The sequence below is a fragment of the Chinchilla lanigera genome, unplaced genomic scaffold (assembly GCF_000276665.1).
Source record: "Chinchilla lanigera isolate Chin_1 unplaced genomic scaffold, ChiLan1.0 scaffold00006, whole genome shotgun sequence".
Lineage (NCBI taxonomy): Eukaryota > Metazoa > Chordata > Mammalia > Rodentia > Chinchillidae > Chinchilla > Chinchilla lanigera.
Window position 1 is genome coordinate 39288467 of NW_004955407.1, and position 25334 is coordinate 39313800.

The following is a 25334-nucleotide window of genomic DNA, read 5'->3' on the forward strand; positions in this document are numbered from 1 at the left end:
GCTCGCCTGGTCCCTTGTGCCCACTGCAGACATTGCTAATCAAGCCCGCATCCTCCATGGTTGAACACTGACCAGCAGCTGCTGTGAGCGGTCAGCATCATAGCCTCTGGGATTGTGTGCGTGCCTGGGAGTGATTCTGTCTGCATAGGGGCGGCTGTGGCTGGCTTTATTTATTTTATTTTATTTTAGTTTGTTTTCTGAATTTAAGTTTGTGTGGTGAAAGGTAAACTCTGTGAAAGGACAGGTAATCCCTGTCCCTGTGTCCTCCCTCCCCTGTGGGGCCTGGTCCTGCTTGTTTCTTTTTTTTTCTTTTTTTTTTTGGTTTTTTTCTCCGGTACCGGCAACCGAACTCACGACCTTGCGCTTGCCAGGCAGGCGCTTTTGCCGCTGAGCTAAATCCCCAGCCCCGGTCCTGCTTGTTTCTGCTTTGTCTTCCCGCTGTTTCCTGGTGCAGGGCTGGCGAGAACGCGGATGGTTCTCATGGGCGTGTGCCCCGCCTGTGCGTGGTGACCTCATCTGGAGACCGCATGAGGTGGGCTCAGGATGATCTTACTTGCCCGAGACGTGGGCAGCGCAGTCCAAGATGGGCCTGAGATGGCCCCTGGCTGGGCCTCGGCTGTGGTGGAGGGGGAGGGAAGGGGAGAGCAGCAGAGGCCGGGCAGAGCCCTCGCTGCACCCCGCCCCCCCAAGCCTCCCAGCACCCCGAGAAGGAGCCAGGCAGCCCCCGGTGACAAGTGGCTCAGACCTGCAGCCGGCCGACCTACAAGCGCAGAACAGAAGGTGCCTTGGGCACACAGGGTCTCTGGGGACAGGGGGCCGCAGGGAAGAGCAGCTGGACTTGGACCGTGGAACCTTAGTCTGAGGAAAGCACAGAGCAGGGCTGTCCTGGGGCTCCGGTGGGCACGAGCACCCAGCAGGGGCTGCCCACCCGCCAGGCCTGAGGCCCAGGGTTTTCCAGGCTGGGCATGTGCAGAGTCACCTCCCATAGCCGTGGCCGCCCTCCTGTGCCAGGGAACACACACGGACGGGTGACGCTCACCTCTGCTGTCTGCCCTGTGACCGGATGGAGGCCCGCATGTGGCCGTGGGGAGGGGAGAGGCCTCTGGGGGTGGGAGGACGCCATGGGGAGCCCCACCCATGGCTGAACCAGCTTCTCCCAAGCCAGAGCCGCGCTTGGGGTCACAGCTGCACACGCTTCCCTTCCCTTTCGTCCGCATGTTGCGGGGCCTTTGCTCCGGTCTGCAGTCTCCGGGCCCTGCCACTGGAAGCATGGGAGCCCAAAAGGAGGTGTGCAAGGCGGGCACATCTGCAGTCCTCACACTCAGTGCCCGGGGGTGGGGCGCAGAGATGGAAGGAGGCGTGGTGGGCACTCCGGGCAATCCCAGTCCTAAAACTGTGACCTGGGACTTCCACGGCAAAACGATTTTCTTTTCCTTTTTCCTTTTTTTTTTTTTTCAGCACTGAGGATTGAAACCAGGGCTTTCACACTCAGCTACACCCTCAGCCCTTTTTAAAAGATCTTTTAATTTTTTGAGACAAGATCTCATTAAGTCACTAAGCTGCCCAGGCGGGATCAAACTTTCGATCCTCCTGCCTCAGCCTCCCAGAGTACTGCAATGACAGGTGTGTGCCATGACATGAAAGGGATTTTCCCGTGCTGTTGAGGGTCTTGAGGACCCTGGGTTCCAGGGCCCCAGGTCACCAGGAGGGTCCTTGGGAGAGAACAGCGAGGTCGAGGCTCTGCGCTGCTGGCCTGGGTTGGAGGAGGGACTGTGAGCCAGAGTGTGCAGGCGCCTCTTGGAGCTGAAGCAGCCGGGAGATGGCTCTGCCTGGAGCCTGAGGGGGCCCCCTGCCCCTGTTCTAGGGGTCCTGGCTGAGGCGCAGGGGAGTGAGTCTGCGGGTGGTGAAGGCACTGAGCTGCTGCCGTCGTGCTGAGGACGTGAAGGCAAACGTGAGCCCCGAAGGCGGGCGGCTCGGCTCTCATCAGCCACGGCTTCCGGGGCTGCCTTATTGGAGACCTCACCTCCCATCACCCCTGCTGATCCAGCTGGAAAAGGGACGGAGGACCGGAGCCCACATTCGGCACAGGGGAGGGGAACAGACCCTTCTCCTGGGCTTGCACACAGCAGGGCAGCTCCAAGAGACCCGGGCCTGGGTTCTTATCTTCCCCGTCACAGGTCTTAGCCGTTGCCGTGTGATGCCGGGCCCTGGCCGGCTCTGCATCCCCGCAGCTCAGCTGGCCGCCCGGCAGAGCCGCAGATGGCAGCGGCAGAGGCCGAAGCCAGCGGCAGGGGTCCGGGTGCCACAGTGTGCTGTGCTTCCGTCACTTGGCGGGGGCAGGGCCGCTCTGGGGAGGTGGCTCAGCTGCCCGGGACCCAGTTCCTCCAGTTGAACGCCGCGTTGGCCCCATGGGTGAGCGTCCTCGCGGGCGGGCTGGCCAACTCCCACCTCCCCTCCTCCCTGTTTTCTTCGCAGAAGCACATGCCCAGGGCGGGGGTCTGCAAGAGAGCACAAAGTCCCTCAGCAGTGTCTCCCGGCTCAGCCCACCGCTCGGTTCGGGACCAGGGAGAGCGAAGCCAGCGGCACGAGTTTCCAGGCCGCGCAAGCTGAGACCCTCCCGGGCTACGCCACTGTCACCTGTCCACTGTCACCAGCACCCAGGCGCCCCACAGCGCCACCAGCTTCCTGTGACACAGCAGGCGGGGACCTGGTCCCACCCATCTGTCCCCCTCTCGTCCCCCAGGAAGCGCTAAGCCTGTTCTCGCCTCACCCAAATTGCTCACTTCTTCCTGGACAGTTTGTCCTGCCTCTCAGGCAGCAAGGAATTATAACCCGAGCTGGAATTTTAAGACTTCCTGCCCCTTGTCCGTCACAGTGTCCCTGGCCCCCTGGCGCCTACCAAGGCTGCGCTCTGCACAGCAGCAGGGCTGCACACCGTCAGGGGAAGGGGGTCTTGCTGGCCCTGGGGTGCTGGACACCCGTCTGCATTCCGAGAAGGGAGTGTGGCAGCCTGTGCCTTCGAGGTGGTTGACGGTGGACGCCAGAGATTCGAGGACGAACGCACCTTTCTCACCAGCTGGACGAAGTCCTCGCAGTCCCGGGGCGGGAGCCCGAGGAGAGGCCGGGTGCAGGAGTCCAGGGCCGAGCCGTGGCTCACGATGAGGATGGCGCCCGCTGTGGACAAAACACTTCAAGGTCAAAGCGGCCACAGAGAGTGCCTGGAGCCCCAGGGCCTCTGTGTGAGCTACATCCCCGGCTCTTTTATCTTAAGACGGAGTCTAGCTACAGTCATTAAATTACCCCGGCTGGGCTTGAACTCAAAATCCTCCTGGCTCAGCTTCCCAAAGTGCTGGGATTACAAGCTAGAGCTCACCTCTTATTAGTCCGGGGGTCCCCCAAATTGCTGGGATGGAGCTGCCTGGTGGCACCGCATAGCTGGAAGCAGGTGTGCTCGGCCGCAGTGCTTCCCTCCCCTGGCTTTGTGCATTAATTTTCAGAGTGCACCCTATCTCCATGCAGGGTGTTGGGGTGCAGCCTCTGACCTCCAGCCCAGGGATGGAGTAAGGGGCGATCTGAGCCACCACTCCCTTGCTGGCCCTGCCTGGGTGCTGTCAGCCCGAGATGGGGGTGCGGCGTGACTGTTGCCTAGGCCAATCCCATACCTCCCACCCCAGAATTGCACTCCCGCTGCTGCAGCCTCAGAGATAGGACCCTCGGTTTGTCAGAGAGTGGGGCTGGGGACAATGGGCCAACTCCCGCCCTGGAGGTGACCCCAGGCCCAGGCTGCTCCCGCCCGAGGGCAGCGGGCACTCACGCTCCTCTGGGCAGGAGCCCAGGATCCGCTCCATGCTGCGCGCACAGCGGTCCGTGTACTGAGTGTAGCTCTCGGCTGGCAGGAGGGAGGCGAGCGGGAACGCAGGCCTGGAAGGAGGAGAGGTGGCTGTGCCCTGGCTCCTTGATGGGAGCAGGGCTGTGGGCTGGGGCGGCCGGGAGGAGAAGCTCCTTCTGGATGGGATGGGCCTGCTTCTGCCCCAGCAGGACTGGCTAGAGGAGGACCCTGATGTGCTCCCAGCTACACCTCGCCAGGGCTGGCCTGGGGTCTGCGGTGCCCCGCAAGTCAGCTTTAACACTGCCCCCCAGGTGACGTCTGATCATCAGCTGCTGTCATCAGCACCCCTGACAGGCATAGCGAATCTCCACCCTCCTGGACATTCCACTCCTGCCCGCCTGTCCCTTGCCTCTCATCCCCTCTCCCTCCCATCTTTCACAAGTGTCACACATTTTCTGGATCGAGAAATAGAAAATCGCTAGCGTGGAGCCCGCAGAGGCTCTACCTGTAGTCGGGTTCCACGGTGAAGCCCGCCTCTCTCAGCTCTGCCTGCGTCATGAAGCTCGGGCCGGCTCTGCCCGCTTCCCACTTTGTCCACTCGAAGATCCCGGGCTCTATTCTTATCTTCATTGTTTTCTCCAGTTTGAGTTCTGGATTCAACAGAACACAAGTGTTTATCACGGCCACGTAAATACGTCTCTTCCCAGCTAGCTCTGACTTACATGCAAATCTAAATAATATCTTTCAAAAATGTAGTTTTTTTCTCACTGAATCCTGTCCTGGGTGTATTGAAATGAACAGTCAATGCTCACAATTTTCATGTTCTGATCGATTGTGCATGCTTGTGTCTGGTGGTCTGAGCAACTGATCTGAAGGTAACAATATGCAATGGAATTACAAGGGTGAACTCCTACCATCTTGTCTAGTGAAACGCTGTATGATCTCATGTTTTATTGAATAATTATTTCCTTATTCCCTTAATGGTTTGAGCAATCTTTCATTCTTACCTCTGGTAATCTGACCATTATAGTTGAGGATAGCGATATGCAATGTAACAACCACTGTTGATTTGTATTATTTTGTCTTGAGCCTCTGTATCACTGAATGTTCTTGCTTTGATTTGTTTATGTTTGTGATACTGGTACGCTGCTGCTCTTCTATTTTTTTGTTTGTTTCTCATTTACTACTCTCTTTAGAATAAAAAAGTAATAATGCTGTCCTGGTATTATAGCTGTGGCATTTCTGAGGTCAGCACTGCTGTGCAGTTAGACACAGGTCATTCTTCCTGTCCAGGAGCGATGTCTGCCTGGGCTAGGGAGGTGTCGTAGGCCACCCTGGGGCTCACCCGACCCCTACTACAAGTCCACAGCTAGACTGTCACCGTGGGCCCCACCCTTGAGGGTCCAGTCCGACACGGGATGTCGGGGACCCAGAACCCCACCCCAAGGCCTTGGCCCAGCTCAGCAGGTGGTGGCGGAGGAAGGAACCATCACCGTCCACAACAGCCCCAAGCATTTTCTATCTTGTCCGCAGGACCTGCCAAGCAAGGCCATCTTTGTTTGAGTTGAAAAAAAAGACCTTCATGTTTTGATTTGAAATAGAGATAATGGCATTAAATGTAACCGTTGGAAATAAGATGAGCTCCCCACGTGTGCTAAGTCAGTGGAGCGGGTTCCTGCCTGGAGCATATTTGGAAAAGAGGGGTCGACTCGATGAGGCTCCTTACTCCAACGTGTGCAGGGGCCTTGCCCGCCTACACAGATGACACAGAGGGCCGGGGGGCTGCAGGGTGTGTGGCTCGGCTCTCCTGGGTAGGACACCTTGAAGGCCACCGTCCCGTGAGACCCTGGTGAATGGTCCACGCACTGAATCCACAGAGAGCTCAGGCAGGACGGCATGTCAGGCACATCTGAGAAACGGCTGATCTCGTGGGAGGATTTGGGGGGAAGCCCGGGTATCCTGAGTTAATGCAGGATTTAGAAATCTGTGCCCTTCCTCAGGCATAACGATAATGGCGCTCGTGTATAAAGCAAATCCGGTAAGAGATCGTGTAAAACACGCCGGTGTTAGTGTGGTGAAAACATTTTTTGAGAACTTTTTATTTTGGATGCAAGAGGCCCAAGTAATACAAGTTAAAAAAAGTCCCCAAACTGGCATACGTGTGTTAGTAATGAGGAAGCAGGAACGATGCCTGAGATGGGGAAGTCATGAACAATGTTTTCAAAGCCCTCACTTGCGTGTATTTGTTTTGATCACATGGGCCGGGCCAAGGAGTAGTCTTTATCTTTCATGCACATTGTTATGGTGAGGAAGACAGTCACGGCCGTCACAGGAAAAGAGCCCAGCGGTGTGGGACAGTGAAGGCCCCGGTAAGAAGAGGTCGCTGGTATGCACGTGGCCAGACAAGTGTCACCTGGGACAGTCCGCACCAGCTCAGCAGTGCGCAGCCAGCTGAGACAGAATTAAACTAGTTTTGGAGGGGGTAGAAAACCACATCTTATAAAACCAGGAAAAGTGCTCAATAAGCTGGGCGTGGTAGCCCACGCCTTTAATGCTAGCACTTTGGGAGGCTGAGGCAGGAGGATTACAAGTCTGAGCCCAGCCTGGATGACTTAGTGGGTCTTTGTCTCAAGACAAAATGTACACACGGGCAGAGAGTGTAACTTGTGAAGGCCCTGGGTTCGATCCCCAGTACCTAAAAAATGCAAAAATTCAACACATTGCAGGGTATACGAGGCCAGGGCCAAGGCCCAAGAGAGAAGACAGGACATCAAGGCATGGGTCTTTCTTCTATACTTGTGTATGGTTTTGCTTTGCTCAGAGCTTATTACTACAGTTGTTGGGGTATCTGTGAATATACTGACCCTAAAGTTCCAGGGGTAAAGCTACTTCCTGTACAGTGTGTGTTGTTCCAACTCTGTGTGTAAGAGTTGTCCTCAGGCCAAAGCCTCTGAACAAACAGCCAGGAAGGGATCGTGCAGATGTCAAATCTGCCCCTTGGGTTTCTAATTTTGCTGTACTTGTCCCCTCTGGCCTAGGGCACACCTGAGTGGCCGCTGCTCTCTCCTCCCTGAGTTAAGGGAGAGGCGGGACCTGTGGCTCTCCATAGCAACATGGAGAGAGCAGGACGTCATGGGACCTTGTTACTGGCTTAGGGTCATGGTCCCCTTCTCTCAGCCTGGGCCCTGATACTACAGTCTGCGACTTAGCAGTCGATCAAAGCCCCAGGAGTGTGTGTGTGTGTGTGTGTGTGTGAGCTTGCACATGTGTGTGCAGGGAGGTGATGAGGTGTGCTTGCAAGCCTGCTTCATCACGGGGCCAGGCCACATCGGCCATCAGGCTGTGCCAGACATTGTGTGGCTGGGGCTCACTGGGCCTCACCTGGTTGCCTTTAAAAGCTGACGTTCTTTTACTTTTCCTCTTCCATGTGCGGTACCGGGGATTGAACCCAGAGCCTCTGAACTGAGCTACCTCACCAGACTGGGTTTTCTTTTTTTTTTAAATTTTGAGACAGGGTCTTGCTAAGTTGCCCGGGCTGGGCTTGAACTCGTGACCCTCCTGCTTTGACCTCTCATAGAGACCCTGCCTGTCCCTGCTTAGCACCTGGGGTCACTTTCCTTGTCACTTGCTGCACACACCCTCCGTCCCCAGAGCCCTCTCTCACTTTCCAGCACTTGCCCCTTGCCCGGCCTCTGTTAGATCCGTTCCCCATCTGCTCCTGTCCATGCTGCCTGCAGGGCACCTGGAGCTCAGGCCCTGCGTCTCCGTTTAAACACCTGCTCAGCACCCAGCGGTGGGCTCCTAGGGCCCCCTGCTGGGCATTCCCCATCCTGGTCCATTTCCTGGGTCCTCTTCCCGACCCCTGCGTCACCTGCTCTGAGCTCTGCAACGTCCAGCAACTTCCCCTTGCTCCCGTCTGCCGGTGACCTGGCTTACCAGGCTGATGGGGTCCCCCTTCCCACGGGTGGATGTTCAGAAGCGCCCCAGCTTCCTGCCACGCCCCAGCCTGGAGGATGCTGCACAGCTCCTGGCAGCAGGCGGTCCCGGGGAGAGTCGTGCCTTCGGGTCTAGGCAGGACCCAAGAGTTCCTAGCTCTCTTGGGTTTTAAAGGCCCCTTTCCAGGTGTTTATACATCTGGCCGAGGAGCCACAGGTGAGCAGTCTAATAAAGGTGCTGACCCCGGGCCACCAGCTTCTGCTGCTCCAGCAACCCTGGTGTGTCAGAAACAGCAGCAGGCGCGCTCCTGCCAGCATCTCCTGCAGGCTGGCTCCTTGCTGGCTGTGGCCAGCTGGTGGCCACTCACCGTGCACTGTCAGGTCCCCCTTCTCCTCCCCTCTCGCCAGGGAGAACGGCCCAGAGGTCACGGCCACAGGCAGAGGCCACTGGAGTCTCACCCACCTTCCAGGATGTGGTTAGCAGTCTGCACACAGCGGAGGGCCGGCGAGGAGAAGACAGCAGTGATTCTGACGCCACTGTCCAGGAGCGAACCTCCTGCGAAACGGCAGGTGGGAAACACACTCGAAATCCTACCCCATGAGAACGGGGCTAAGAGGTTCCCCGACTTCCGCCTCGGGGCAGGCAGAACCTGCTCCCCAGACCACCTGTCACTTCCCTGACTCTACGATATTACAGGGTACAAGGAGACCACCGGGGGCCCTGGCTCAGCCAAGTGGGCCCACAAAGAGCAGAGATTTCCTCCAGAAAAGGAGTTGGAGGGATTTGAAGCCAGAGGCATTTGGCGTGTGAGAAATCTCCATTACTATCTAAAAGGATGGAGGGGCCCACGTGCTAGGGATGTGGGTACTCCAGGAGCAGAGCGGCCCAGCCAACACTGGTGAGGGACCACCCCGTTGTCAGACCCTGAGTGTCTGAGGGCACCGTGGTCCTGAGCTCTCCTGAGGGGGCCCCCTCGGCTGGCCCTCTCATCTGTGGCCTTGAAACCCTGGGCGGAGACCCCGCCTTGCCTCGCTCAAGGCTGAGCTTGGGGGCGCTGCTTTATGTGTGTGGGAATTGGTTGGCGGTGACAGAAAACTCAAAGCCAGCTGCAGCTCATGGAGGGCTGAGCTGTGACCTGAGCGCTTTTCTTGCACCTTGGAGCCTTGCTGGTGGGAAAGAGGGTCTCTCTACAGCATGAGAACGTGTCACACTGAAGCTAGCAGGGTTCAGGGAGCCTGCTGTGGGCTGAATTTTGTCCCCAATCCTAACACAAGATCTGCTGGAGTCCTAACCGCTGGTACCTCCGGGTGTGATCTAATTTGGAAACGGAATTTTAGAGTACAAGTGGCCCTCCTGGTCTGTGGATGCTGCATCCAAGAATTCAACTGTGGGTCAAAAATGTCTGATACAATAATCCCTAAGCAATACAGTGTAGCAAGTCCTCAACACGGCATTTCAACTGTATCACATGTGACAAGGCTGTAACCAGCTAGACGTGACAGGTGTGTACAGAGGCTGTGCTTATAACCTAGGCAAACGCGATGCCATTCTCCTGAGGGCTCCTAAGCCTCTGAGGAGTTGGGTGTTCGGTCCATCAAGGATAGCAAGGGATGGCTGCAATCAAATTAAAGTAAGGGTGGGCTTTCATGTAACTGGAGGCTTTTAAAAAGGGTGAATTTCCATACAGAGACAGACACAGAAGAAATGTGACAGTGCAGGGAGAAGACCCTGTCTCCACGCCAAGCAGAGGGGCCGGGCCCAATTCTCCCTCACAGCCCCTGGAGGAACCAGCCCTGCAGCACCCTGCCCAGGGGCCGCCAGCCTCCAGAACTGCCAGGTAGTGAAGGTCATTATCACCCATTCTACACTCTCTGTTATGGCAGCCGCCGGCCAGTGATGGACCACGAACACCCAGATGCTCCTAAAGACTCCATTGGGAGGGGTGCGAGCATCTTAGGACTGAGGCCCAGAGACGGGCTGTGGAGGTTCATACGGGGAGGACATGCATGCAGCCCCCTGCAGCATGCACTATGTGTGTACACACATGCACACAACACGTGCATACACCCATACACACACACACACCCATGCATGCATCCAGACACATGCATGCAGCCCCCTGCAGCATGCACTATGTGTGTACACACATGCACACAACACGTGCATACACCCATACACACACACACACCCATGCATGCATCCAGACACACATGCACAGAACTTGCACCGACCCCGCAGCCGACACCCAGCCATGTCACCCTGGGAGCCTGGCTAGCTGTGGAGTCAGCACTGTGCTCTCACCACTGAGACTGGCGGGGGCTGCACACCAGGGCTTCCTTCCCTCCAGGGAGTGAGAGGCTCAACTGAGGAGCTCCCTGCTAGGCGCGGCTGTGGTGTGCCTTGGGGAACTCGCGGTGCGACGCTGACGTCGTGCACCCCTTTGGATTCCACTTGGGGGATTTATCAAGGGAGGGCCAGGTGGATTCTATGATCTCATCCGTTCCAAAAGTTAGGCCACAGGGTGTGAGAGGCCCCACACAGGACAGAAGCCCGTAGCGACGGAGTCACTGAGGGGATGGGTTTATAGTTCTTAAATCACACGCTGGTGCGTGGAGGGGCTGCTGAATTTTCCTCTCCTCTCTTCTCCTGTCTGTGTTTCCTCTTTCCCAACCACCCGTCCCGGGAGCAGACCTCCGCACTTCCGTTCCCCGCCTGTGTGACCCTGGGTGACCTCTCTGTGCCCGGGCTTCCTCATCGGCAGAGTGGAGAGCGTGCTCCCACTGATGGCAAAGGACGAGTGGCGCGGGCGCCCTATAGAGCCATGATTATTGCCGCCTCCCGCCAGACGGCCCCGCATACCTGCGAGTCTGGCCTGGAACGCTCCGCAGGACGACAGCGGCGGATCGTGTTCAAAGTCCCTGAGTCCGCGGTTCCGTCTGGGCAGACAGCGCGGGAAGTTCAGATCCGGCCTGTAGTATTTCCCTAAAGCAGAGGTGGGCATCAGACGTCCTGGCTGACCACGCCAGTGCACATGGGTCTCCCCAAACTCCCCGCAGTGAGATTCCACCTCGAGCCAGTTAGGGTGGCAGCTGTCGCGACCGTGTGTGCTCACGGATGTGCCGTGTGATGGGCACTGGACTCCAAGGCCTACGGCAGCTTTGCCATGGGTGAAGCAGCTGCTCAGACAGAGCCCCAGGATCAGCGCCTGCTTCGTCCTGCCGCCCCTGTGACAGTCACCCCACAGCAAGGAGCCTGACGGAAACCAAGAGTCTCCATGGCTGATTCAGGGCAGGGGGTGGGAGCCTCAGGTTGGTGTCCACTCCCAGGGGGACGCTGGGCCATCCCTCTGACCAGAGCGTGCCTTGCTGCCTGCAGGGACAGCATGCAGACGGCCAGAGGTGTCCCAGAGGCATCTCTGCATGGTGTGTGATTCATCTGTGGCTCAAAGTCAGACTGAGACACAGCACCTTTGGCTTTGTGTTTGACCCTGAGTGCTGAGACCTGTTAGTCTCGGCCCAAACCCTGGCACTGGTGGCCAGCAGCAGTGACTGGTGACAAAGGCTTCACCACTCTTAGGAGCAAAAGAGAAAACAAGAATTGCTGCCATGGGTCACTGAATTAACGCCCAGAGCCCAGCACCCGGCTCAGGTAGGTGGCCCGTGAATAAACCACAGTAAGCTGAGCTGAGCATGATGGCATCATGCCAGCACTCTGGGAGGCTGAGCCAGGAGGATTGCAAGTTTAAGCCAGGCTGGGCAGCTTACTGACTTAACCTTGTCTCAAAAAAAAAAAAAAAAAAAGCTGAGTGTGTAACTTAGTGTGAAGGTTCTGAGATTCAATCCCCAGTACCAAAAATAAAAGTGATAGGTCTGCTTCCTGATCAGTAGCCCCTGTCATCTTAGAGGTAGACACCAGCACACCACGAGCCCTGTGTACTCTAGCTTCACTCAGAGCTCCCGAGCGAGCCTGCGGCTCTTGTGGCCTGGTGGCCACAGAAACGCAGCCATTCTTGGGTGGGGCCGGGGCTGGGGCGGGACCTGAGCTTGCCCGCCCCGCCTACCATCCGGCGTGGAGCACTGCCGCAGCCAGCACTTCCCGAAGACTTGGTCCACTCTTTCCCCGTGGCGCACCACCAGCACGCTCCTCCTCGCGATTGTGGCCTGTGGGGGAAGCGGGAGCCGCCTGTAGATGAATCAGCCTCACTCCAGTGGCACCTGCCCTCCCAGTCACCGTCCGCTGGCCTGGAGACCCGGCCTTCCACGTGACCCGTCACTACAGTGACAGGGACCCGGAACCACATTAGTTGCCCTCAACTTCTTATTTCCAGGGCAGGAGAGAATCTCAGAAATGAAAGTGAGGGTTGGCTGACACCATCACCTAGCAGCTGCTCTCTCTCTCCCAAGTCTGTGTACCTCTGCAGAGCTACCTCAGAACACCATCTCCACCCGTCCTTATAGTATCGCTATATATTTCCCGTCTACCTATCTGTCTTCATACCTATCTGTCCATCTATTTATATAACATCCATTGTCTCTTTTATAGGCAGTCTTCCTCTTCTGAGAAGCCCTCCAGGGCTGCCCCCTGTATAGAGCAGCTCTGCATAGAACTGACATACACTCTCTTAGACTTTAGACCATCTCTAGCTGACTTATTACACCTAACGCAACATATATTCTCTGTAAATAGTTGTTACCCTGCATTGTCTGTGGAACAGTGAGAAGAACAAAGTCTGTACATGCCCAGTGTAGATGTGCTAGAGTTTAGATCTTGAATGTCCCAAAGGTCATGGATTGAAGGCTTGGTCCCAGCCTGGGGTGCTCCTGGGAGGGATGGAAGGTGCTCCCTCCTTTAAGAGGGAGGAGCCTGGTGGGAGGAAGTGAGGTCATGGGGGGTGTGGCTTCAAAGGGGATGTGAGGAGCCCAGCCCTCCTCCTGTCTCTCCCTCTCCTCTCCTCCTCCACATCTTTCCCTTGCTGTGCTTCCAGCTGTCACCATGGTGTCCTGTGCCACCATAGACCTGGAGAAATGGCCAAGAAACTTGTTGGACTCAAACCTCTAAAACCATGACCCGGACCACATTTTTGTCTCTTAAAGTTGATTATCTGAGGTGTTTTGTCACAGTGGTGGAAAGATAGCTGCCACAAGTGGAAATTTTTGAGTACTTTCGATCCACGCTTGTCTGACTCAGGGCTATAGAAGCTGTGGACAGGAGGGCTGACTATCCATTTCTTCTTGGTGCAAGGGTGGGTGTGTCAGGAACAGGAGTGCTGGAGACTGAGACAGCCAGGGGACACCAGGACAGCTGTTTGCTGCAGAGCCTTATGTATAAGCTGGGATCCTCAGGGCAGGTGCAGAGGCCCATGTCAACCTGGAGGGCAACACGAGCCAGCTCACATCACCCACACTGACCTCCTTGCCCCAGAGGTGCTGCCCAGCCCCAGGCCCAGACATCTGGGGACTGTTCTAGAGCCAGGTGGGGATCCCCCACCTCCACACAGCCCTTAGTGCTGCCCATGACCCCGAGGACTCGAGCCATTGCTGTCCCTGTGACACAGCTCCAGGAGAGAGCTGGCAGATGTGGGGCTGAGCCGCAGCCCATGCCCCTCCCCCAGGAGCCGTGGATCTCCTTGGAGCCGAGGAGCAAACATAGAAAAATGTTTTGTAGAGAGGACAAGGACAGAGTGGACAGTGGCCACCACTGGGGGGATTGGGGAGCTTGTGGGGTGGACAGGACTCAGCTGTGCTCCAGCTGAGGTTGTCGGGATGCACTAGCACCTCCTCTCTCTGCAAGGAGATTGCATGACCTGCAGGTACCCAGAACTCAGCCTGCCCAGCTGCCACCCTAAGGGTTGGTAGTGCTTTGGGCTGAGGTTTTGCATTTGGGGCATTTTCTCCCCTGGGTGACTCCAGAGCACTTGAACTTTGAATGTGAGAGCAGGGCAGGGTGGCGTGGCAGGGGCAGCCAAGTGTCCTTTCCCTGCCTTTGCTCCCGCTGCAGCAACACACTCAGAGACAAACCCAAGAGCTAGAGCTTGAGGCATCTTTTTGCTGAGGTGAGGTTCCACAGCCTAACCCATGCAGCGGCCTCCCACTGCTTCCTGACTTCCCCTACGTCCTAGAGAGGAAAATGCAGGGCCTTTAACACATGCACATCACACCAGGCCACGCTTGTTTCTGTGGACATCGATGGAGCCAGCAGGCAGGTCCCCACCTCCCAGTTTCCCCGCTGTTGCAAAGCCCCCAAGAGTAGAGCAAAGAGAGGCTGTATCGCCTCCCTGGAGCTCGTGGGGTCAGCACCAAGGACAGCTCCCGGCACCATCCGCTGCCCAGGCTGACGGGGACAAAAGCCATTCCAGCTGCTCCGTGGACCGGATGTTCTAGGTGATTCCACTACCTGTGGCAGGTGCAGGAGCCACGCAGTCTGTGAGCACAGAGGACGCTTTGAGTCTGCATGCGTGCAGTTTCGGAGGGCTGGCTTCTTGAGCAGGGATGGCGAATATTGTGGGTGCTTCATGTAAGGAAGAGCTCCCAGCTCCAGGGTACAGCTCTGAGGGGAGCTTTGCCTTGCTGTCTTCCCATTCTAAGGCGTGGCCATGCAGGGATCACCTATCCTGACACATCACCCTTGAGAAGGTGCACTAGCACCTCCTCTGCCTGCAAGGAGATGGCATGACCCTCGTGTACCCAGAACTCAGCCTGCCCAGCTGCCATCCTAAGGGTTGGTAGTGTTTTGGGCTGAGGTTTTGCATTTGGGGCATTTTCTCCCCTGGGTGACTCCAGAGCACTTGAACTTTGAATGTGAGAGAAACAGGGTGATGATATGAAAGAGGAGGGTCCTGGGGAACGGGATGGACCAGCCCCTATGGCAGGGGTGATGAACCTATGGCACACGTACCACAGCAGGCTGGCTGTGTCACTGAAAGTTCTAAAAGGTTTGCCATTACCGATGCAGAGTCTGTGGAGTGAGGTGGGGCCCAACCAGCTCTCTAGGCAGAAAGGGCTGTGTTCCATAACAAGGCACCCCAAACTGGGGGCCACAAAATAACAGGAATGCATCCTTCCACAGTTCTGGAGGCCAAAAGTCCAAAGTCAAGGCTGCAAGGCTGGGGCCCCGCAGAGACTCACCCACTCCCTTCAACTAGGCCCCACCTAGTTGGTGAAGGTGGGTGAAGGTGGGGTGAAGGTTGGGTGAAGGTGGGGATTTAATACATCTTCCACAAATGCTCCTGTGTTACAGGTATGGTTGCTGACAGGCTTGGGGGAGCTGGTTGGATCATGAAAGCTGTAATTTAATCCGTGGCTTAGTCTACTGAGGAGACCATAATTTGAAGCTGGATATAGCAGCATGCCTGTAATTCCAGTGCTCTGGGAGGATGAGGCAGGAGGATTGTAAATTCAAGCTCACTCTGGGCAACTTAGTGACTGAAGGAGACCCTGACTCAAAACAAAAAATAAAGGGCTGGAAATGTAGTTCAGGGCAAAGGCCCTGGGTTCAGTCTTCATTACTGGAGGCAGGAAGAGCTTAATTTGATGGTATTTTGGGGAGTTGGTACAAACAAGAGGTGGGGCCTAGCTGAAGGGAGTGGGTGTCATGGGGGTGTGACCTTGGGGGCTATATCTGGTCCCTGGCTCCTTCCTGTATGGCCTTCTCATCCTCTCTGTTTCCTGGCTGCTATGAGGGGAGCAACTTTCCCCCTTATAGCCTCTTCCACGTTGTTCTTCCTCATGAAAGGTCCAGAGCCATGGAACCATCAGACCATGGACTGAACCTCTGAAGCCATGAGTCAAGATAGAAATTGCAGAGAGTGGCTGAAGCTGGAGATTGATCACATGTTCAGGGCTAGAGCAAGCCCAGCCCGAGAACACAGAGTGCCCGAGGTGAGCTGTGTGAACAAGCTATTTCAGCTCTGAGAGTGCAAAGTGCCCAAGGCAAGCTTGGTGAGCCAGTCCCAAGAACACGAGGTGTGAGAGGTGAGCTAGTTGTTAGGCAGAGGGGTTTCACCTGACATCGACCTGCCAAGTGTATAAATAAATGCACTGCAGTTGTTGGGTGGCTCTTTTCTCCTACCAAGAGACAGGGCTCCACCTGACCTCAGCTCTCTGCATTTTTACTCTGCCTTCATCTCTTCACAGTCCTCCCCCTGGGAGTTTCTCGAGAGCTGCATCAGACTCCACAGTAAACCGGTTCTCCCTGAAGCTGATTCTCCAAGCTATTTCATCACAGTGCTGGGTGGCACAGGCTCAAAGGGAGAATCTTCTCCTCCTGCAGGTGTCCCTCCACCCACGGCTGCCGCATGCCAGTCCGTTCCCACGTGGCCACCTCCTCTGGGTGTCTTTCCGGCCTCCCTCTTGTAGGACCATTGTGATGGCCTCTAAGGCACTTCTGACCACCTGTGATCATCTCTCTCCAGGTCCTTAACTCCAGGGCTTCTGCAAAGGGCCTTGTCCTTATCGGGGCACATCTGTGGGCTCCAGGGCTCACAGCCTCCTGTCTGTGGGTCCATCATTTCCGCCACAGTCTGCCTGCTGCACAAAAGAGGCGAAGCAGACCGAGGGAGGGGTCCAGTTTGTGGGGAGGTGTGTGTGCCACGTTCATCCATTTAAAGAAGCAGTGGATGTAGCATAGGCCGAGCTCGAGGGACTTCTGTTCCTGGAAGGACACATGCACAGAGAGTCCTGTGGGGTCTGCTCTTACTCCCTGAGGACAATGACATGTCCAGCCTGCACTGTCACCTGGTAAGGCAAGAGGAAGCCAAGGAGAAGGCTGGGAAAGAAGGGAAGATGAGTTGGCCTTGGAGCCCACTTTCTGGGCATCCAGTGACCAAAGAAACAGTTGGGAAATAAAGGAGGGTCCACCCTGGAGCCCACTTTCTGGGCTGGACCCATCTTCTGGGTTAAACGCTAGCCCAGGCCCAGGAGGCCCAGGTCTGAATACAATGGGACGAGGTAACCGGGTAGCTCAGCTCATACACAGTAGGTCCCACACATGCGCACAGCGGTCTTCTGCAACTCTTGGCGACCCCAAACTTAATCACCATATCACTGGTCATGCAAACTTGAGCCCTGCGGACTGTGGACACCATGACAGCTCCTCTAAGGGCCCCACAAGGTCAAACACTCCACTGCCCGATGGAGGGGCTGAGTCAGGCTGCTCACGGCAGGAGTCACACCTCCGACCAGACCCTCAGTCCCGCCCCAAACCCGAAGGCTTGAGACCCTCAGCACCAAGCCCCTGCAGCTCTCTAAGCTCCTCCCGCTGGCCTGCGCTGACCCCTGCAGTGGATCCTGTCTTTTCCAAATGAACCATGGACCCTGCTGCTGCTCTTGGGTGTCCTGCTCGGTTTTGTCTTTAGGACAGCAGGAGCCTGGACAGGACCCCAACACGGTAACACTGGCGCTGGGCAGCCTGGGCATACAGGGGCTCCTTCCTGTATGCTGGTGGCTGGCAGGCGCCTGGCTCCCTTGTCAGTGGCTCCTGGGCCTGGGCCTCCTCTCTGGCTGAAGGCCTGGCTGGAGCGGACCCGCGTCACCTCCCCGTGCCTGGTGTCCCACTCTCAGCTCCTGAATGGGTCTCTAGTGGTGAGGACCGGTTCTCAGAGAGGATGCTGGGGGAGTGGCTAGGGCAGCAGGAGCAGTCCCACGGCCAGGGCTACAACAGCACACATTTGTTTTAAGTGGAGCCCACAAGTCCAGGCCAAGCTGTCAGCAGCGCGGCTTCCCCGAGGCCTTCTTCCTTGGCCGGCAGATGGTGTCTTCTCCCTGTGTCATGGTCACGGCCTGTGTGTGCTTTGTCCCCTGCTCTTCTTCTAAGGACGCAGGCCAGGTGGATCAAGGCCATGTGAACGAGCTTACTTCACCTCAGTCACTTCCCTAAAAGCTGGGTCTGCAGATACTGTCACATTTGGAGGGGTTGGGGTGAAGAGCTTCCACATATGGACTCTGGGGATACAATTCAGCCCGTCCCAGTGGGGGAGCTTTCGGCTGGTCATTGTGCTGTTCATCAAATGGGATTAGTGGGCCAGATGTGGACCTGGCTCTGGGGCTGAGGGATGGGCCACACCACAGCCCTGCCCTCTGGCGGTGACAGCCTCGTGGTCCCCAAGGCTCAGCCAGGTCCCTCCTCCAAAGCTCCCAACACCAGCTCCCCACCCCCCACCAAGCCCAGCTTGCAGACTTGGGAAATGAGAGGTGGGAATGCTGCCTGCATTGATTGGGGTTGCTGGGAGGAGAGATCCTACCCTAATGTCTGCCACACAGCAGGGTACAGAGGGATTGATTTGGAAACAGAGGGGTCAGAGGGGTCTTTCCACACATGTGACAGGTGCCCAAGGGCCAGCCATGGGTGCTGACCCCAGGGGCTACTTCTAAAGAAGGTCAAACTTCCAGTCAGAGGGTGACCCTTCCCCAGCCAGATGCCCGATGGCCTCGGGGACCATGCGGCATTGCTCGCGGTCCCCCTGCACCCTGTTCTCCTGGATGTGTCCTTGTGGGTGGCCAGGCTCACATGTCCCTGCTGTGCCTTGGAGCCCGGCTTCTCCAGCCTCTAGCAGGGGCTCCTTATCTCTTCCCTCCCTGCCTGCAGGAGCCTTCTTTCGGCTCAGTCCCTAATGCAGGAATCTGGGCATTGTTGTCCCTTCTCCTCCCTGTGTGGGGTCCTAGCACCACGATTGTGTCAACTACAGGGTGCAAGGAGGTCCCCTCTGCAGGGGAGGACAGACCAGGCGTAGCCCCCAGGCCTTGGCCCTGCTGGGAAGCACCCAGGCTGGTCCCCACCTGAGTCTACCATAAGCAATAGGAAGGGTTGTCTGTAGACCAAAAGCCAAATCCAGGCATCCCTGCCTACAATAGGGTTCCCAGAAGATGCAGTTTTACTTATTGTCCTTAAGAAGCGGGATTCTGTTACCTGCAAGTCCTGTATGCTGCTAATACTCCTGGGTGCTGGAGAGCGGGGTTCGCCATTCCGCCTGCCACTAGCTTCGGTGTCCTTCCTGGAGTTGGTGTCCATGGCTAGACTGAAGGTGTACGTCCTGCAGGGGGAAGAGAAGCCGGCACTGTGGATAGAGCTGCACACGCTGTTGCCATGGAAACACAGCATGCAGTCCTGGGGGTGCTTGAGAAGGTCCCGGATCACCTCTGCGGACAAGATGACCCAGGGCCAAAGTTCTCGGGACTCGAAATGGGATCACAGGCACGTTTCATTACTTCCAGCACCTCCTGTGATGCTTAATTTCCTGGTCCGCCTGGTCAAGACACAGTTCCTGGTAACTGGGCAAACATTTATCTTACGTAAGTCCTGGAGATGGAACCCCAGGTCTTCGCACTGACCTATATCCCCAGCACTACTTTAAGTTTTTATTATGAGATAGGTGTTTGCTAAGTCACTAACTCACCCAGGCTGGGTTTGAACTCTGAATCCTCCTGCCTCGGCCTACCAGGTGCTGGGACTACAGGTGTGCACCACCATGCCCAGCTGTAATGCTATTCCACGTGGCACAGCGAGGATGTTTTTTAGATGAGATTAACATTTAGATCAGTAGACTGAGTAAGGCAGACAGCCCTCTGTGATGCAGGGAGGCCGTGTCCTATCAGTCCAAGTTCTTAGTGGAAAACAGACTGAAGTCCCCAAGGTACGAGGACGTCTGCGCCTGGTCATCTTTGGACAGTACCCGAGCAGGCCAGGTGACGACGGAGTCACCACTGTTCCAATGATCTGGCAAAGTGTCACAGGGCAGACTGTCCCTCAGGAGCTCCCTGGCCAGGCAGGGTGCGGGGGAGTCATGGGTGAAAAGTCCAGGCTTAGGAGAAGGAAGAGGTCCCTGAGGAGAGCGTGCACGGGAGGGACCAGCAGGGTGGCCAGGGAAGAGTGAGAAAGGAACACGGCGGCGGTCACAGGGATCCCCGGGAGCAGTGGGGGACGGGGGATCACTTAACACAGGGCCAGGTCTGCGTGACCTCTTTAAAACCACCTACGCCCACCATCCGAGGGCATCCCTGCCTTCCTCCCGCAGGGTCCCGGAGTGCTCCCGGGTTGTGCGGGGTGTGAGCAGTGCTGAGCACCACCCCAAGAGTTTCCACGTGCGTTTTCTCTGGGTTCCCGCTGGCCCCTGCGTCGTCGCTTCCAATTCCACGCGGACGCAGATATTTTGGGCTCTGATTAACACAAGCAGCAAGGAAAATACAACAAATCAAAAAAGAAGAGCAAGCACCCCATTTACCAGGTCAGGTAAACACCGAACTTCCCCCGTTTCCTCATGTGCCCACATTTTGACCTTTTAAAACCAGAGTCACTCTCAGGAAAGGCGGGTGGCAAAGCTGAGAGGGGGCGGGGAGTGTCACTGTGTAACCGGTCGGGCAGGCTGCGGGGCACCCAGGCTGCCCTAGGGTGCTGTGGGTGCCTGCAGGTGGGCGTGAGGTGTGTGTGGGAGGGAGACAGCGGCAGGGGCCCAGCTCTGGGGGTGGAAGAGCAGCTGGAACTGAGTGAGTGCAGGGAGGGACCGAGGCTAGAGGGGCGGGCTTGTGGGTGCGGCCCTGCCTGCTGCGGGCTCACTCCTATAGGCGCGAGGTGGACAGCGGGGGAGTGTGAAACCCGCCACCTTCGAGGGCCACTTTGGCCTCCCAGATGAGGCTTGGCGGTGGGCGGAGCGGACAGCGGAGGGACCAGGTGGGCACGGGGAGCGGGCGGGTTCTGAGTGCAGTTCCAGCGCTGCTTCTGAGAGCTGGCTGCAGCGGAGAGGTGGGAGGAGTCCAGGGCTCTGGATTAATGAACTCATTAATGTCTTCCCAGTGCTGGGGATGGAGCCTGAGCCTCCTGCAACCAGGTCTAGCGTCCTCCCACTAAGCCACACCCTGGCCCGACCCTGGGCTTTTGATCTGAGCACCGGGAAGGACAGAGCTGGCCCTGCATGGGACGGGAAGACAGCGCTGGCCGGGTTGGGAAACAGCTGGAGTTCAGTTTATGCGTCACAAGTCTGGAGGTCGACCGGGGAAGAATCCCTGGCTGCGAGAGCCGTGGGACCTGGGGATCACGGGGGACAGGCGCACCTGCCAGGCTGAGCCACCAGCCACAGTGGCAAGGCAGGGCAGGGGACACCAGCCCCGGGGAGGGAGAGACGGCTTCGGACCGGAGGACCCCATGGAGGACTGTGCGGGAGCACGGCCGGTGCCCAGGGCTGCAGACACAGGGCCTGCGCACTGCGAGTGTGTGGGTCTCCGGCCGCCTCTGCCAGAGGGGTTTTCTGGGGTCAGCGGAGAAAGAGAGGCTGGAGTCGGCTTTCCGAGGGGAATGCAGAGGCGGGAGTGCGGGCCACGCTTTGAAGGGGATTTGCTGCACAGGGGAGCAGAGAGAACGGGCAGGAGCCTGAAGCAGGGTTTGCCTTTGGTGTTACGATGGCAGCCTCTGGGGAGGACCAAGGGGGACTGAGGACCGGAGGGCACGGAATGGTGGCCGTGGTGAGGTGGGCGTTTGGACTGGGCATCACTGATCACAGGGAGAGGAGCAGCGGCCGGGCAGGTGGGCGGGCAGCGTGGTGGAGGGTGCCGATGTCATGGGGGGGGTGGGGTGCAAAGTTCATCAGGACATCCATGGTAAGGGTTGCAGGGCACCCACAAGGGACACCCACAGGCAGGGCCACTTTCCAGGGATGAGTTTAACCAGGCAGGGCTTTGCCAGGTGGGCTCGGGCAGCAGAGGGAGCCGGGAAGGACTGGAATGCAGAGCTGGAGTCACGCGGCCAAGAGGGGACACACGTCCTCATGTCTGTCTACCTGTGTAGGCAGAATGCCCACGAATGCAGGTCTGCGGTGATCCCGCACAGGACCCCTCGAGATGGCGTGCATGGCTGCAGGGTCAGTGCCAGCTGCATGGGGTGTACTTTGAAGCAGTTTCCTTACGCCTCAGTGGTAATGGTTGCCCCCATCCTCCCCCAGGACCTCATCCAGGGAGACAGAGCCTCTGCATCCTTCCCAAGCTCTTCTTCTCTTGGGACGGGGTCACAGGGTCTGAGGCTGAGGGCATTTCTAAGGTTTCTGACATACTGCTCCTTTGCTTTCTACAAATGGCCTATCTCTCCCTCTTGCTTTGTCCGAGTGCACCTGACCCACTAAGTGCTCACCAGCATGAACACTGTTTGTAAACTTAAAACACACAAAAAACAAGCTGGGTGTGGTAGCACAGAGCTGTAATCCCAGCACTCAGGAAGCTGAGGCAGGAGGATTTCTGTGAGTCTAGGGCCAGCCTGCACTACATAGCGAGACCCTGACTCAACACCAATAAATAAATAAATAAATAAAACTTAAAAACTGGTCTGATCTGAGGGGATGGGGCATGGAATATACTTTCCTGGAGGGGTAAATATCTCCTCTCCTTGTTTTTATTGTCCGGCATTTTCTCATCTCTTCTATTTATTCTTCCACATGAGCTCTGCCTTCATCCAGGGAAGTTCTAGCAGATGACTCCGTTGGGATTTGGCCTGGAATTGCGTAAAACCTGGGAATGGCTGTGAAAGGAGTGGGTGCATCGCCACGCTCCCTGCTGTCAGCTGCAGACGTGGCCCGTTTTTATCTATCCGCCCCTGTGCGCATGTGTGATCTCTCTCCAGCCCCTGAATTGTCTTACGCTGGCAAAGCTGCACTGGCTTTGTCCTCAGCCTGCTCCGGGGCTGTCGGGTTCCTGCGACCAGGCCTGGGCCATTCGCAGTCTAACTGTGGTTTTCATTTTGTTTCACTTGCACGCACGGTTTCTGCGGCACTGGAGATTGAACTCGGCCCCTGGCACACGAGGAAGCCCTCCTCCACTGAGCAACCCCGAGTCCTTCCCCAGTGTTGAGACCTTGCTCCCACATCTCCCACTGTCAGATGCGGGAGAGGGTCACAGCCGCCCCGGGACTCCAGTGTTCGCTGTGGCCCCGACATTCCGGCCCGGAGAGCAGACTAAGGGCGGGGCCCTCGCCTGCAGGGCCTCGTGTTGACACAGGAAATGGCAGTCTGGTTCCTCTTCCGGAGGGCAGGGTGGGGGCACCTCTACCCTGCTATCGGCAAGTGACATCTGTGAGGTTTACTGTCAGCAGCAAACCGAAGGCATCGCTGGGCTGGGAGATGCAGTGCGGTCGGGAAGAGACAGGACTGCGGCCGTGGGGAGAGCGGAGTGGTGCCAGCGTGTGGCATTTCTGCTCTTCTCTCTCGAGTCATCTGGGGTCCTTGGCTTTGGGCGGCGTCTTCTCCCGGTGAGGTCCCTCCCGCGGTGCCCCTGTGTACACCTGGGCCTCGATGCACACCAGAGCAAGGACATGGGTTGGATCAGGCCTCGCCTGGTGACCTCGTTCTACTCCAGTTACCTAGTAACGAAGCCCGTCTCCAAGGAAGGTCGCATTGCGTGCTTCGGGGCAGGACTTCAAACTGTGAATTTTGCGGGGACCCAGCGCAACCCACGGCTCTGCCTTTTTTTTTTTTTATGTCTGAGTTACTTGTGACCAACCTGCTCTGTGTTTTGGAAGTCGCTGTGCATGTCCGTGGGCGGTGCTGGGCCTGGTCTTCCTGGGACTCCGGCCTCGCCCTCTGCCGGGCTCTGTGTCCCTCCTGCCCAGCCTCCTGCACGGAGCTCAGATCCCACGTGGCTCCCCGTGCTGCTCCTTGGGGATCACTGGCCGGTGCGGGGTCTCCCTGCAGCGTGGCAGTGATCAGGCTGGGGGCAGGCTACGGTCCTGGCACTCTCTTCTTGGGCATCAGGGCAGGATGTCCCTCTGGCCGAGCTTGGGCTGCATATGCCCAGGGGGTGCCCTGTGGCCTCGTCAAAAACCTGCGCCACAAATCACCTCTGCCAGGATGCCTTACTGCTCCCCAGCGGGGCTGGGTGCTCCTCAGACATCCCAGGGTGCCCAGCTGGCCTTTATTTTTTCCTTTTGCTTCCATTTCTGTTAACATCTATTAATTCCTGAGAGGAACTTGTCTCCAGAGAGAGGAGTCCCAGAGACGTCAGGCATAGGAGGTGGATGGTTATACAAGCTGGCGATGGTGACAGCCATACGTGCATCTTGCGCAGGGTCTTGCTGGGTGACGGATGGCAGCCCACCAGGGCACCCAGGTTGCCTGGATCTACATGGTCAGGTGGAGAATCACCAGGCCCCTCTCCTGCGGTTCCTTAGCAGTTAGTGGGCGGGGGATGGACGGCGCCTGAAAAGCGGCCCTAGACACCAGCAGCTGGTGACTCTGAAGCAGCCCCTGGCCCCAGGGCTGCGTCTGCTTCTCCCAGGCCCCAGTCTGCAGGCATCTGTGTATGTGCAGCCAGGATATTTGTGTCGGAGCCGTGTCCCTTTTCCTGCTGGGGGTGGGAACTCCGAGTCCAGACCTCCTAGCAGCCAGGTGTGGACAAACTTCTGCCCTGGTTTTATCTGACTTCTTTACTTTTTTTTGGACACAATTTCCATATATTTTTTTCTTTCAATTTATGATGGATTCAGTCATACTTGGAAGAAGCAATGCATCTTCAAGAGACTTCAAATTGGAGACAGTGAAGTTTCCTCGAATTCCTCTGCCACCGGAAGCTACCCGCTCCCCACCCCAGCCTCGAGTCACCCCGCCAGCACCCTGTAGACCCCAATCCACTGGGTACCTCAGGGCGGGTGGGCACACACACACACACTGTGCGTGTGTGTGTGCTGGCAACTTCCTTTCCTTTGCTGTCCTCACAAATAGTGTCGAGCCACACACATCATTCTGCAAGTTGTTTTTGTCATTTGTCCATAAATTTTGGATTTTTCCCTTTTTCTTTCCTGGTGCTGGGCTGGAACCACTCAGCTGCATCCCTATCTTGGATATTTTTTTCCTAACAGGATATAAAGTATTTCTTCATGGTTATATTAAAGCTGCAAGTATTTTATTATACGGATGTGGAACACCTTATTTCACTAATTTTGCTTTAGAGACAGGGTCACACTTTGTAGTTTAGGCTGGCCTTGAACTCTCAGCAATCCTTCTGACTCAGCCTTCCCAGAGCTGGAATTACAGGTGTGCATCACCATGCCTGGCTCACTGACATATGTTTTAGTGGAATGTTTGCTTTGGGTAGTGAGTTGGGGATTAGGATAGCGCAGAATCAAGTCCTGTGGGAAGGTGGGCCAGTTGTTCATGTGCCTCAGTTTCCTCAGCTGTCAAAGACAGAGATAACACTGCCTGCTTTGGGGCTGCTGCAAAGAGCAATGAACCGCTCGGGGCAAAGGCAGGGCCCAGCACCCGGCCCAGGTCCGGGCGCTATGTTTTACGGGACTGTGCACATTCTGAAAGCATTTAAAGCTGTTGGAACTGAGCGCATTCTAAGGCAGCGCCTCGCTGCAAGTCTTGGGACTGTCGCTGTCCAGTTCCTACCTGGGTTTGCTTTGTGGTCCGGACAGGAAGTTAGATGCCCCTGCGTGCCTGCAGAGCTGTTGCTCAGGCTGGAGTCTGTGGTGTGAGCGGGGTCCCCCACTCGGTGTGCAGCCCATGGCCCCTGCTCTGCCCCTGCATGCAGCCCCCAATGTGTGCATGATGGGCAGGATGGAGCCTGATACGCGAAGAAGCAGTTGCGGTCACCTGGCCTCC

The 25334-nt window shown here is 56.9% G+C and overlaps 1 protein-coding gene and 1 long non-coding RNA gene across 2 annotated transcripts in view; one reads left to right on the forward strand and one right to left on the reverse strand.

Moving 5' to 3' along the window:
- Positions 1–1558: 1558 nt before the first annotated feature.
- The window catches only part of Ubash3a (ubiquitin associated and SH3 domain containing A), a 35786-nt gene continuing 12010 nt past the window's right edge, over positions 1559–25334 (reverse strand). The window contains exons 7-14 of the mRNA XM_005375824.2: positions 18668–18791; positions 11826–11925; positions 10625–10747; positions 8228–8320; positions 4335–4479; positions 3815–3921; positions 3065–3174; positions 1559–2498 (exon numbers count right to left, since the gene is read on the reverse strand). Coding sequence (XP_005375881.1) covers positions 2361–2498; positions 3065–3174; positions 3815–3921; positions 4335–4479; positions 8228–8320; positions 10625–10747; positions 11826–11925; positions 18668–18791 — 940 coding nt within the window. The 3' untranslated portion in view covers positions 1559–2360. The remainder of the gene's footprint in view (positions 2499–3064; positions 3175–3814; positions 3922–4334; positions 4480–8227; positions 8321–10624; positions 10748–11825; positions 11926–18667; positions 18792–25334) is intronic.
- Positions 22057–24641, forward strand: LOC102012610. The gene is made up of 2 exons (XR_259626.2): positions 22057–22984; positions 24218–24641. It is a non-coding gene; the product is annotated as an uncharacterized LOC102012610 (long non-coding RNA).